The 14,597-nt window shown below is 36.9% G+C and overlaps 1 protein-coding gene across 9 annotated transcripts in view; it reads left to right on the forward strand.

Annotated features, from left to right (window-relative positions):
- BIRC6 (baculoviral IAP repeat containing 6) overlaps positions 1-14,597 on the forward strand; it is a 190,654-nt gene that overhangs the window by 84,896 nt on the left and 91,161 nt on the right. For all 9 annotated transcript variants that reach the window (XM_072856609.1, XM_072856604.1, XM_072856607.1 and 6 more), the window contains 7 exons: positions 4,437-4,570; positions 5,595-5,722; positions 7,622-8,184; positions 11,227-11,402; positions 11,962-12,058; positions 12,248-12,442; positions 14,361-14,561. In XM_072856609.1, coding sequence (XP_072712710.1) covers positions 4,437-4,570; positions 5,595-5,722; positions 7,622-8,184; positions 11,227-11,402; positions 11,962-12,058; positions 12,248-12,442; positions 14,361-14,561 — 1,494 coding nt within the window. The remainder of the gene's footprint in view (positions 1-4,436; positions 4,571-5,594; positions 5,723-7,621; positions 8,185-11,226; positions 11,403-11,961; positions 12,059-12,247; positions 12,443-14,360; positions 14,562-14,597) is intronic.

The raw sequence follows: 14,597 nt of genomic DNA on the forward strand, positions 1-14,597 counted from the left end.
CTTCTTTCATTCTGTAATGTTTTAAGATCTGAAGTACAAATTGTTCACATCTTTACTGTATTGACAGGTTATGGTTAGGGTTGGGGTCTTTTTTGGTTTTTTGTTTGTTTTTGGGGGGGTGTGTTGTTTGTTTTTTTTTTAAACCACTAAGATGTCAATTACAGTTCATTGGGAATAATTTTGGCTAGTCTTGCCAGATGTGTGTGGTTATAAAATTAGGTTCTTTCCCCTTTTAATACCCCAAATACAACAAGCCCCCAAATGTGTTCATTTACAGAATATCTTCATTGATTAAAAAACCCACCACCACCACCAAATATATTTTATTCAGATGATTTCAGGCGTAATAAACTTTAAGATGCAATAAGCCTTTTAAATAAGCAAGAAGGAACCTCTTCTTGACATAATCCTTGTTAGATAATCGTATTTGCTGTTTCAGAAACTGAAAACAACTTAGAGGTGTAGCCGCTCAAAGATGATTCACTAAACTCTTTTTGCAGGTGGGCATTTTAGCACTGAGAAAATCCCACTATTGCTATTTTTCTAAACCATTGGATCTCAAAGCCTTCTCAGACAACCTCCTTCTTAAGTTTGCTTTATTTAGTTGAAATTCATTATTGCCATTTGATACGTATGTTCACATTCAGCCATTCTGTTTTCCCCAGTCTTTCATTTAGAAAGAAGAAAGGAAATTAAAGGAAAAAAGAAAGGGGGAGGGGAAGGGCAGTGCTTTTTCATATTCTTCCATCCATTCTATATAAGGGTCTTGCCTTATTTGCATTTTACAGGTAGTCTCTTTGAACCCACTTCTGAATTCTGAACTATTGTACTCTGAAGATTACAGTTTTGATCACCATTTCTTCAAGAGATCAATGAATTAGAAGATCTTGTCATAAGAAATTAGGTGATTCTAGAGATCTCATCCTGATGTTATTTTTCAAAGCTGCTTCTTAGTTATTTTTCCAAAACCCCAGATCTCTCCAGTAGTAATCAAGGCTTTTTAGGTTTTGTTTTTTTTTTTCCCCAAGTATAAGACAGATTCTTTTGGGGAACTGTTGTATGTTGGGATTTTATGAGCAACCACTGTTGAGAGCAGGTCAGTTCATGGTCAGAAAATCTTATTTCGTTATGCCATTATGTGCTGATAAATATCTTCAGAATGAGAGCTCAGGCTGTGTAACTTCTGTGCTTCAGAAACTCTTATCTGAGGAGTGCAAGATATTTTTCAGGGATAAACCCAATACCCCCGGCCATTTCTTTTCAGAACGATGACCTTAATTGGTTACAAGATCCAGGGACAAGTTTTCCAAGGATGGTGCTTAAAAATCAGTATTTGACGGGTGACATCTAGAACCATTTAATGCCATGTAAAGGAAGGTGGGTAGAAGCAGATCTACAGTGACACCTGGCTAAGAAAAATTTCTCAGAGCTACAGTTGCTCTAAAGTAAACAGCTGTCATCTGTCAAATCGTTCTCATAGTGCATTTACTCATCTGTTCCTTTAGCAAGAACTATTCGTGCTCTCCTCACATGCCCTTTTGCTTATCTGTTATTGTCTCACCAGAAATACTGTTTGAGAGCAGTGTTTTGAGCATAAACACTACCTGACAGAGCAGATAATGTAGATGCGTCCTGAAATCTGAGTTAGAATGTCAAACAAAACATGTTAGACTACAAATATAATGTATAAAAAAGGTGGGTTTTTATATTGCAGTGATATTTTCAGCTGTTAAATAGTAATAAAATAACATAAGAGTAATGAAGATGTATCTCTTCAGTTATGGCATCAACTCTCATGGAACAGTAGAAAAACTATGGAGCCTTCTAATCCTGGAAGGAAATGAGCTGAGGGTTAGCATGTGGACTTGGCTACTTCTTGTTAAGAGGAGATGGGCTGGGACTGTCAATTCCAGGGAATTTCTAACATAACGTCTGCTTGTATTAAGATGTAAAATCTTCACAAATAGCCAGATTTAATTAAGTAGTTACAGTACAGACCTAACAAGTGAAGGTGAACACAGCAGGAAAAAGCTGGAGTTTTCTAAATAATGTTACCTTCGAAGAAACACCAAGTGAACAAATTAAAGGACTGAACCTACACCCCAAATGCGCCCTGTTCAGAAAAATGCAAGCATATATATTCTAAAAGCTGTAGTTTCAATGAAGAGTTTGGGGTTTTTTGTTTTTTAAAAAAAGAACAACATTGAATAGCAGTGTTGCTTGTCACACTGATTGTTACAGACTTCATAGGTGATTCAGGGTCTCTGAAGAAAATGAAATACCTTCTGTCTATGAAGGTACCATTCAGGAATGCAGGAAAGTACAACAGTATGTCCCTTGTTCAAATAAAAATATAAACATATTCTGGGAGCTTTGTACACTTATTTTAAAATGAATTTGGATACTCAGTACTTTTGGACAAACTCAAGTGAGATCTAGCTCAAAACTGAAGTCATACACAAAGTTTGAATGATGTAGTTACATTGAAGCAATGAGAAGTTACAGAAAACTACAAAAAACAGAATAACCACATCCAGAGTAACTTCTCATTTTGATTAGTTATGTCAGCTACAGTTGAATGTAATTTTCGTGATAGTGATTTGTCTTAAATTTTAAAATAGTTTATAAGTGGAACTTTTTTCGAGGGGAAAAAAAGGGGGGGAGGAAGGGGGGGAGTAATATAACAGGTCTGAGTATACATGCAAGAGCTATGAGCTTAGCAAGTTAGTGTCCTTAGTGACGTGACTGTCATTTTCATTTTTAACTTGTATCATGATATACTCGGAAACACCCCCCCAAAAAAACAACCAACCAAAAAAAACCCCTACCAGCAACCTACATACCTAGTTTTCTTAGGGGGAAAATCAGTGTATTGCATGTTTTACTCAAGTGAATGTTCAGAGGTGCAGGTTCAGCAGGGGGAAAAGAAACTTGATCAGCTCACCCAGACTGGTGTTTCCATGGAACATCCTGCAATGGAAGGCTTCTTTGTTGTTCTGAAATACTCAGGTTTTTCTTTCAGAGAACCTGTGAAATTGTATGCTTACTTTTACTGACTTGTCCCCCACCCAGACAAGACCTAGCCTTTTAATCTTTTGCACTGTCAAATGTAAACTAGAGCAGGCTTATTGTCTACAATACAATGGAACTGGAATGCTATGGGATGCTTTCTTGTTTTTATTCAATTCCAGCTATTGCCATTCTATCAGTCATAGCCATACAGACTTGTTCCACTACTAATGTTGGTAAATCAATGCAAAATGGTTTGTATAGCTGTACAAGAAATACTTTGGGCGTTAGTTTACTGCATTCATCTAAAGCAAGAAATCCGTTTATAATTTGAGAATAAAATGGCATTTGATAACAGGAAAACTTACTGTGAATTATCTTCTCCTTCTATCTTCCCATAAGGATTTGTTCTCATAGCAAGTGTCTTTCCAATGCTATTTTTATTTCATTGCTCTGAAAGCTTTTCAGCTGAGATGGAAGCAGTCAGGGTTTAATTCTGATTTTGACAGAGACATTTCCCTCCTGGTTGGGATCTTTAGTTTAACTTTCCTTAGTTTAAGGAAATTATTGTGAATGATGAAGACTCTGATAAACAGAATGACCAGTAAGTAGTTCAGGATTTGGTTTTTTTAACAGCCTCCCTAATTAAGAATCATATCTTGGGATGCAAAGGGATGCCAGCCAAACTCTCGTACCAGAGCATCATTTCCTCTTGATTTAATCTTTTATATGTGATGAGGTAGTCTGAAAGATATCACATCTTCAGCGTGTAATAACCTGTAACTTCATTTAGATAAGTATGATATTATAAGAATACATATTTTTATTCAGTAGGTAGCTATGCTTTTTTGAAGTTGTGTTTTGAATTGATTCAATATACCACTACTGAATGAATAAGACTTCACGTTTAATAAAGCTCATTTGTTTGATCATTGAAGGGTGTATTTTAATTCTACTTCTGGTTCTCCAAGTTCTTATCTGTTAAGCTTCCTACAGTTTTAGTCAATGATGAGAAGTCTCTGAATGTGCCAAGGACAAAAATATCTTGATTGTTTACAGGATAATAGAACATGTGGTCTCTGTCTGAAAAACAAAGGCATTTAAGCCTTATTAAAGTGTTGGACTAGCAAAGAGAAACAAATCAAAATATCTGTATATATTGCTTCTACAAAATGAAGCTCTACTTTCAGGAATATTGCCTTAGCAAGCTTGGAACACTGATGGAACAGTTTTGGGGGTTTATATCTGTACTTGATGGAAACATCTACACTAAAAATTGTAGTCCTGAGTAAGCAGCTTTAGGTAGCTGATTTTGCTGAGAATATTTACACATCATGAAATAAGTATAAAGGATAAGCAGTATAAATGTTTGATTTACACTTAATGCTTAAGATTACAGATTTAATTTTCATGTCTTTATTTTTAAGCTGGTCCCAGCAGTGCCATTGGAGCTCAGGAAAGTACTGCCCAATTGTTGGTGTCAGATCCAAACCTCATTCACGTGTTAGTGAAATTTCTTTCCGGCACTAATCCTCATGGAACAAATCAACACAGTCCACAGGTAACTAGCAATTAAGAGAAAAACACTTCGTAGTAGGATTTCAATACACTTGATATGAATATGTTTTATTCATAACGTATTATATCTTTGGCTTGTTTCTTTTTTTGGTTATAGTCTTAGTTGCTTCTGATGAGCAACCATAGGGAAATTCATGTTGGTGATACACTCTGAGTAGTGATTGTACGTTTTTACAACTATCTGGAGGCTTGCCACAGGGAGAGAATGCTGTGTGATATGTCAGTGAATGTGTTCCATGTTAGGATTGCTTAGTTGCATGCATGAAAAAAGTAATAGAGTTCAGTTAGTTTACTGAAATCTTGTTGGGTTGGGATAAAAATGCCAATGAAGATTAAGTTTAAATATCTAATAATTCCAGAATTTAAAATAATGCTTTTATTTTCTGCCTGTTTTCTGAATTCATGTGGTGTTTACTGTTTCTCCTCATTTCAACTAATTTTTTTTTGCTTCTTGCAGTCTTCGAAAAATCTGTGAAAAGTAACCAAAAAAAAGCCTAAATTAACTTAATTGTAGGTAGTATTTGACAGGAGTCTCAGAAACACTTAGTTTAGGAGACAGAAAACACCTGGTATTTCCAGTATTTTCCAGAAAAATTTCCAGAAAATACATAGTCTTTCCCAGAAATTAAACATTGCACAGTGCCATTAATTTAAAGCACTTATATGCAAATGTGTAGTTTGTGAAAAAGCATTCAGATTAGCGCAGAAATGTATTCTGTGTGAAGCATAGTTTGATTGCTGAAAACATAAAAGTCTCAAGCTGCAAAACGAGTCTTAGCCAAAGAACTGAATTATTTGCTTTTTACTCATGGTTAGTAGTAGAAAAACCCATAATATAAATTGATATGGAATAGTGCTCTTGTGAAAACCCTGTAAAATTTTTCAGAAAGCAAGTTAAGCTACATAATACTTTTATGTTCTTAGGAAATGTTTTTGTTAGATGCAGCTTAATGTTCTTGAAGATATTTCAGTTTATATAAAACTTATTAAAATGCCTTTCCCACTAGGTTGGGCCAACAGCGACGCAAGCTATGCAAGAATTTCTTACTCGATTACAAGTGCACCTTTCTTCAACTTGTCCTCAGATGTTCAGTGAATTTTTATTGAAATTAATACATATACTTTCAACAGAAAGGTAAATCTTAACTGTTTTTTTTCCTTTCATACCCTCTTTGTCTTTAAAATCTGTGTGAGTATGAATCGCAACTGATGTGTATGTCCCACCTGGTCATACTGTCAGGTTATAAATGGACGAGATCTTTGCTATTGCTGCAGCACTACCAGCAGGATCTGGGCTGCTTCTGGCACGTGGAAAAATGTGACTGGAATCCACGCACAGCTGTCTGTGTGTGAGGGACAGTGAATAGAAGCACTAAACAGTTGATTGGACTGCCCCACTCTCCTTCTGCGGCGTATTGATGTCTCGTCTCCCCACTAGTGTAGAGAAGTGCCACTGGCCAGGGGAGAGACAAGAGCTTATGGCTTGTCTTTTACAGCTCTGGTTCTTCAAGGCTAGGTTGATGGGCACAAGACTGTTGTGTATACAGCAGTACACTGGAATGTGGCAATTGTTTGGTCTGAAGTACATTAGGAATTATAATTTATTTCTGGTATTGATGTTCAGCTTATCCCCAGACAAAGGCTTCATATAATTAGGGATGAGCTTCCTCAGTTTCTGGCTTCCCAGTAGGTGGCACTTTGGTGTTAACTATCCTACTATCCTTTAATCATACAGAAGACAGTTTCAGCCTTCTCTAAGAGATTTTTACCTTAGTAATTTAAATTGGATGGGTGGTGTTTACCAGGTTACATTGATCAATCACTTATAAAAGAAATGTCATAATACAGTAAAATCAGTAATTCACAGTGAATCTTGGAATGCATGTCTGCATGCCATAATTTATTTGAAATAAGCTGATGATACCACTGAAAGGATAGTTTTTGAAATGTGTTAGGTTTTTTTGAGACAAACCAAAGGTGGGACTGAAATGTCATAAAATGGAAGCAAAGCACCAGAAAAGTCTTTAGACGGTTATTTCTAAAACTTCAGGTAATTATTGAAGTATACCATATCTGATCAAAGTGTAAGGTTGATTGTGAAGAAAAGCAGTATTTTACTGTTAGAACTAATTAAATGCCAAATACTTTCTTCAGTGCTATTCCTATAAACTGTTTTGTTCTGTGTTTAATTTTAACAGTTACAGTAAGATTAATCAATGCCAAAAGATACAGAGAAATATATCAAAAACCAGTAACTAACACTTCAAGAATTAGCACCAATTTTATTTTAAATATACTGATTCAAAAGGTTCATTTTGTAGTCCACCAGTATACATGGAAAAGCAATTGGGAAAATAAACTTAGGCCTAAAAGAGATCCATCAAACAATCAACCTACAAGCACCAACCTGTGATAGTTTGAGTACCTTCGCATGGTCTTATGTATAGTTACTATTTAGATAGCTAAAACCTGACCATTCTTCTTTCTACCTTGGAGGGGGGAAAGGGGGGGGGGGGGAAGCCAGCTATGGGAAGAAAAAACTCATCATGATTTCCTGTTAGCAAACAAATAATCCTAATGATATTAAAGTATTAGATTACTTTCTCCCATGAAGTTTTCCTGCAAACATACGAAACTTTTCACCCACAACTGAACAGGACTGTATTCCAAGCCTATACCTACAAAATTAACTGAATTATTAAAAAAAATGATGGATCCTAGACATTTTCAAAGGAAACTTTAATCCTTAGTGGTATCAGGAAAATGATAGCATGAGCAGATTCTACAGGCTGTGTAATGACCAGTATATTGAAAAGTTCTGAATGCTTGACTCATGTGAAAGATCAGATTGTGTTTCAACATGCATTTCTGAAAATGGCTGGATTTTTATTTATTGAAAGTCTGGTGTGCTTTTTGATTCTTAAAAATAAAGGGGAAAAAAACATAAAAACCAAACAACCAAACCTGTTTAACTTATTAATATTGAACAATGACATATCCTTTTTTTTTTTTTTTTCCCCTTCTCTCCTTTCAGGGGTGCTTTCCAGACAGGCCAAGGACCTTTGGATGCACAAGTGAAACTGTTGGAATTTACCTTGGAACAGAATTTTGAAGTTGTATCAGTTAGCACTATTTCTGCAGTAATTGAGTCTATAACCTTCCTTGTACATCATTACATTACATGTTCGGACAAAGTGATGTCTCGCAGCGGCTCAGACAGCTCTGTGGGTGCTCGAGCGTGTTTTGGAGGGCTTTTTGCCAATATTATCCGTCCAGGTGATGCCAAAGCAGTTTGTGGAGAAATGACAAGGGATCAACTTATGTTTGATTTGTTAAAGCTGGTCAACATTTTAGTTCAACTGCCGCTTTCCAGTAACCGAGAATATAGTGCCCGTGTTCCAGTAGCAAGCAGTACTACAGACAGTGTGTCTGATGAAGAAAAGGTTTCAGGAGGCAAAGATGGCAATGGAAGCAACCCTAATACTCAAGTATCAGCTGCATATGTGGCAGACTTGGTGTTAGCCAACCAACAAATTATGAGCCAGATTTTGTCTGCACTTGGCCAGTGTAACAGCAGTGCTATGGCAATGATTATTGGTAGGTATTTTGTAAATAAAACAGATGATCTTTTGGGGTGGTAAAACACTTAAAACTTCTACAAACTCATAAATTGGGTGTATACATGAAAGAATGTGTCACAGAAATGACAGGAAAAAAGAGACTGATAAGAAGTGAAAGGGCAGACTGGTACGTGGAAAAAAAATTACCATGAGGTGGGAGACAGTAATTAAAACCAAACGGGAAATGCATTTGGCATTTGAATTTGCTGAATCTCAGAACAGTCAATGTTGAATGGGGCCCCTAGAGATTGTCTAGTCCAACCTCCCTGCACAAAGCAGGGTTAACTCGGAGCCTGCATCAGAGAGCAGGTTGCTCAGTACCTTGTCCAGTTGGGTTTTTAATTTCCCAAGGGTGGAAGCTCCACAACTGCTCTAGGCAACCTGTTACAATGTTCAATCATTTTTAAAGTAGAAAAGCCTTTTTCTTATGTTTAAATGGAATTTCCTGTATTTCAGTCTGTGCCCATCACATGCCTCTATGCACGGATTACGATTAGTCTTTGGTTTGTACTAGACACATTACCTCAGTTCTCTATGTATTGCATTATTTTCCTTTTTTTTTAGTCATTTCTGAAAAAAAATCAAATTACAGTTGCGGGCCTTGCACAGAATACATAACCTCTTCTATTCCTCTGTTTTACCAGAAATCTCATTAACATCATCTGGGAGTTTCAGTCATATATTAGTGGGTGGGATCTTCCTGCTACGAACAAGTGAGGAAGCTGATGATACTTTGAACAGCAACGTTGCTGTTTGTCAGACTTGTACCTAAGGTGCATTTGCTCAGAGAGATTATCTTTGTGACTTGCTTGTGAGCTGTGATGATAGCATAGTTTATTTGCACAAATTAAACCACTGACTGAAATACCATGAAGGTTACTGCATGCGCAAAACTGGAAAAACATTTTGCAGGAGGATAGGCAAAGAGCTTGCACTCCATTTCAGGTGTAATAGTTGTAAAATGTTGTTCTCTTTGTAGTGGTTTTCTTGTTTCGAAGAAAGTACCTCTGGCCTTTTCTGTGTTAGATGTGAAGCAGATGTGAAACTGTTAACCAATGCCTCTTATCAGAAAACAGTATACTTTTTGGATGAGAGCATGTGAATGTTAGACCAGTGGTTCATTTTGGCATAAAAGCAATTGAGGAAAAAGTAGTAGCTTCCAGTAGTCAAATTAAACAGCAGGCAGGATTTGACAAGCCTGAATTGCACTGTTGGAACCTTCCTGAAATTAATTCCAGAATGTCTTCTCCTTTACTCTGGGTAGTTGGTGTCATATTGCAAATACACTATGAATGCTGAAAGTAGTTTGTTCTGGGAATGATGGTTTATGCTCAGTATGTGTTTCTTTGGGGTGAAATTCAAAAATTCTTCTCCTCAACTTTGATGTCTTTCTAAACCACCAATTTCTGTCCAGCAGTTGTTTTGCATTTTTTAAAAGACAATTTGGAAAGATAGTGTTGTTTCAAAATGTTTTTCATTGAATTCAGGATACTGGGCCAGCTGATCCCTTCAGTGGATTTTTCCTCCCAAGGTCTTTTAATATAGCTTATTGAAACTAATTTGTATGTGTATTTTGGGAAGATATAGCACAGCTATTTGTGGTTTTAGTTCCTTCATGAAGAACTGTATTAAGATCTCTCCAGACAATTTCTATGAATAAAGCATTTCTTCAGGACTGCAGCCAAGGTTATATATGATCCAAAAATCAGTTATCAGCATATAGTAGTAAACATGTAATAGCTAGTGCAGCATGCTAGCTACCCAGGAAAGATAAACAAGATGATGTCTGCAGATGTGTAGTGATAAGTAGTGGCTCTGGTGTCAAAATTTATGCTAATAATGTTAATTTACTGCACTTGGCAAGCCAGCTGGTCAGGAACCAGGATGGCCTTGAGTAATTCACCTGTCACATGAAGTTCAAACATTTGTTGGATTTTCTTTTATGACCATTTTGTCTATTTATTTCATTAGGTTTTTGTGCTTTGTCATTGACAAACTATGAAAATCATACAAGTAACAATATTCCCCTCCTAGCCTACCTTCTTCTTGCCTCAAAGACTTCACAGCAAACCCACCTTAGTTGGTTTCAGTTCCATCATTCATTCCATTTAACTTTTCTAGACCATGTAGAGACTGAGTCTTAAGACTTTTCTGTCTCTCTGTCTCCATGCATCCAGTGCTTATCAATATTTTCTTTCTTGATACGTTGAGGGTGATTAAAGTACTACAGCTGTCAATTCTCTTGCTGGAATGTTTCTCTAAGGCATGTTCCAAAAATCACGTGAACATGTTATTTTTATTATTATTTGTTAGTATAACTCCCATTTCTTTAAATGGAATGGGATTATTCCATCCATTCCCCCTGCTCAAATCTAAAACCACTTTTAAAAGCTCTTCCAGATTGGTGTCATATGCTTTGCAAGACAGTTGTATTTACAGAGGTAATCTCTTCCTTGGGAAGACTATTCTTTTGCTTTCCATCCTCAATTTCAGCAATGTGTAATCAGTGTTGCTGAATATTGATATGCAGTAAATCCTCATGAATAAATTCTGAGCTGTAACACTTAGAAGAATTCCCTGAGAGGTATTTCTGATAGAAATATATATGTTAAATGGTTTTGGTGTTTTTTGGCTGCATAAGTGCACTTCTATTATTATGTGAAAAAACTCTTAAATACTTGTTAGTTGCTTCTGGCTAGGAGTGATTCCAATCCCTGTAGTTCTTATTCTGTTGCCTTCACTAATTACAGTCATTTGTATGGTCTTATCTAAAATTGGATTTAAATTCCCTGATTTCCTGGGTCAAGTCTTCCTATTTATACTGTAAAGAAGGTAGCGTGTATCTGGGAACACTAATAGTAATTTATATGATCCTGAAAACTGGCCCACTTGTAGTTTGTAAAACCCATGTGAGCATTTAACTGAAAATAATTTAAATATCCTTGAGTTCTCTTACGTGCTGTAATGGTTTGTTAGGTCTCAGCTTCTGACCTTTTGAACTGTTTCTGTTTTCACTAAGGTGCAAGTGGTTTACATCTCACTAAACATGAAAACTTTCATGGTGGCTTAGATGCAATATCAGTTGGAGATGGGTTGTTCACTATCCTGACAACGCTTAGTAAAAAAGCAACAACAGTGCAAGTGATGCTTCAGCCAATTCTTACCTACATGGCCTGTGGGTACATGGGAAGACAGGTAAGTTCCCTTAGGTCTGCTGTGCTTCAAGGGAATTATAGGTTAGTTGATACTGTAACCTATAATAAGCTCAGAAAACTGAACTAGTGCTATGTAAAATAAATGTTAATGTTTTTCCAACCTTACTGCATTTTGGTGCTGAAGTTAGGAAGCCTCCCTCCATTGTCCATAGTAGAGGGAGAGAGAGAGTTTCTGTAAGGACATTTTGACATTCCCGTAAATGTTCCTGGCTAAAGGTGTGAAGATGGATTGAATGTTTTATTATGTTCAGGTGGGAAACACATTTATTGTGTTCATATTAGTGGGTATTTTAAATGCTCAATATTCTTATTTCCCTTCAGCTGCTTACCCCTGGTAGTTTGATCTTTTCCTTACTGCAAAGACTTCTCCTATGTAAGAATGAACCATATGGAGCGTGATATTGCTATTTTGTGGTAGAGAGGTCAGCTATGGTGGCATTTCCTCTCTGAGATTTTTGCCTACTAAAAGGGGAGACTAATGCATATTTTTGTCATATTAATTTTGCATGAAACTGTATTTCTTAACCTTTTTCTTCTAGGGTTCTCTCGCCACTTGTCAGTTATCTGAGCCACTGCTCTGGTTCATTTTACGAGTGTTGGATACAAGTGAGGCACTGAAGGCTTTCCATGACATGGGTAAGAATGTCTTGTCTTTAGCTGTATCAAGTAAAAGGTTTATTGTAGATTTTTTTGGCACTTAAAGAAGGAATACAGATATGTGTCTGGAGGAGCAAATTTACTAAATAGGCCTTTGCTTGCTTAGAATCTATTGCATGCTTCTGAACAGTGTTGGGTTTTTTCTCTCCCTGCCTGCACTATACACAGGTGGTGTTCAGCTTATTTGTAACAACATGGTAACGAGCACAAGAGCTATTGTTAACACAGCAAGAAGTATGGTTTCGACTATTATGAAATTTCTTGATTCTGGTCCCACCAAAGCAACAGACAGCAGTTTGAAAGCTAGAGTGCTAGCTTCTGAGCCTGATAATGCAGAAGGAATTCACAATTTTGCACCTTTGGGTAAGTAATACTTCTTTCTCTTACATTAATATCCACTGGTCATTTGAATCTTTATCAAGTTATTAAAAAAAATATTGTGATAGTATCAAATGTTGCAATACTATTAAATCTTCTAAACAGAGGGGTTGCTGGTGTTTCAGGAAGATGTTGGGGAGGAGGTTAGCCCCTCCTCCACAGGTAATAAGACCTTGTGTGGATAGGGGAAAGAAGGAAAGGGTCTGTATCTGATGTAGTTATGCATCAAAGTGGACCCCTTCCTCCTCCCCTAGGTCAGGGATAGCCAGTTCCAACCCACTGTCTGCCATAGACACACTATAAGACTCACTGACTTCAGTTAAGGCACATCAGATTTGATGGAGCTGTTACAGAAGCATAGCAAAGTTGGATGACACAGAACGAGCCCGAGCTAGGTCAAACAGAGCAGCAGAAGCTGGAGCATAGGGCTGATACTGCTGATGCTGCTCTCACACCTGCACCTAATTGTTCTGATGTTGCTTGCATGAACTTTTGTTAGAATTGCAATGCTGTTTTGGTATCAATACAATGACTACCATTTAACTAAAATGCATGTGTTTTAAGATATAGATGTACTCTAATATTTTACAAAGGCTCCTTTCACTACTAGTGTCTTAATGTTTTCTGTTGCTGCCCACTAGCGTAACGTAGCCCATGAATGTATTTATACAGTGTGCTTCACTGTCAAGAGTGGAGAAAGAAAGTATTATTTTTAAAATTTCTGGGAAAATTGTCAGACAAGAGAGAAATCCATTCAGTCCGGTCATTCAAATTTAAGAGTGTCAAAAATAATGAAATTTAAAAAAACAAGAGTTTTTTGTGGCAGAATAGGGGTCCGTTAGAAGTCTTCTACCTTGCTCTTCACAAATTTCTAAAAGGTAAATTTAAGAATCCTGCAAATGTTGGTACTTGATTACTTTAAGTAGTAAAAATCCTAAGCATATATGGTGGTGGGTTCTTGCATGCCTTATCTCCCAACTTGCAAAGTGCTGCAGTGCTTGATGCTGTGCTATGAGTGCATCTATCTTAATATTTTACTTTCAGTCAGGCGTGTGGTTTTGAAATTAACCTTCTGGTTGTCCTCACTTACTACACTCTGATTCTCATCATGTAGTGTTCTCTGAGAAACGAACTCTATTCATTTGGGATGAAAGTCTATCAAAATGTGTCCAGGAATTCACCTCCAGCTGCTTCTAGGCATTTGGTCATGGGGCCAGGCTAGAGCTACTTCAAAGTAAAACACTCCAAGTACAAAGTTTGTAGTTTGAAAAGCACAAATCTGGTCTTGTTGTGCCATACTACTTGCTAAAGAAGACATAGCCTAGATCTTCCTACTTCATTCTTAACGCATGCTAAGATTAGAAAAATAAGCAGCTGCTGTGGTCAGTTTTTTTTTATTCTGGTGTCTTTTTCAGAAAAACGTTTTCATGTGAAACAAACCTTTTTAAAGAAAAAGGTTTGCAGATTTTGGTTATAAAGTCGTGTTTGTTATCATTGTAATATTTAAACCTTTAAAGCTTTCATTATGTTAACTATGAATTAACTGAGTTCAAGTTCTAAGCACACTGTTCAACCTTTTGGTTGTTTGCACCTTTTTTGGTTTGTTTGTTTTTGTAATGAACTCTTGATAGAAGGTTTAGGATTTTGGTAGCAGTTGTCCCCTCGCAAATTTTCAGTCATGTGCATATGCATGTGGATATGTAAACTGCCTATTGTAAAACAGTCCGAGAGTAAAAGAAAAATATCTCAGAAGCTGTCATTATTACACATGGGATGCTTTCAATAAACTGAAACAGGTGAGATTGGGGAAAAAAAAAGGTGTTTTCCACAGTTCAGGTTGTAAATTAATCTGGGTTTTTTTAATAACCATTAATAATCAGTGTTAATGGTGCTGGTTTTAAAGGTTCCATCACCTCAAGCAGTCCCACTGCCCAGCCTGCTGAAGTGCTGTTACAGGCTACTCCTCCCCACAGACGAGCTCGGTCTGCCGCGTGGTCGTATATATTTTTACCCGAGGAAGCTTGGTGTGACCTCACGATTCACCTTCCCGCGGCCGTGCTGCTCAAGGAGATCCACATCCAGCCTCACCTGGCCTCTCTGGCGAGTAAGTAGATTTACTGACATTGATGTCGGTTTGAAA

This window comes from Ciconia boyciana, chromosome 3 (genome assembly GCF_034638445.1).
Source record: "Ciconia boyciana chromosome 3, ASM3463844v1, whole genome shotgun sequence".
Lineage (NCBI taxonomy): Eukaryota > Metazoa > Chordata > Aves > Ciconiiformes > Ciconiidae > Ciconia > Ciconia boyciana.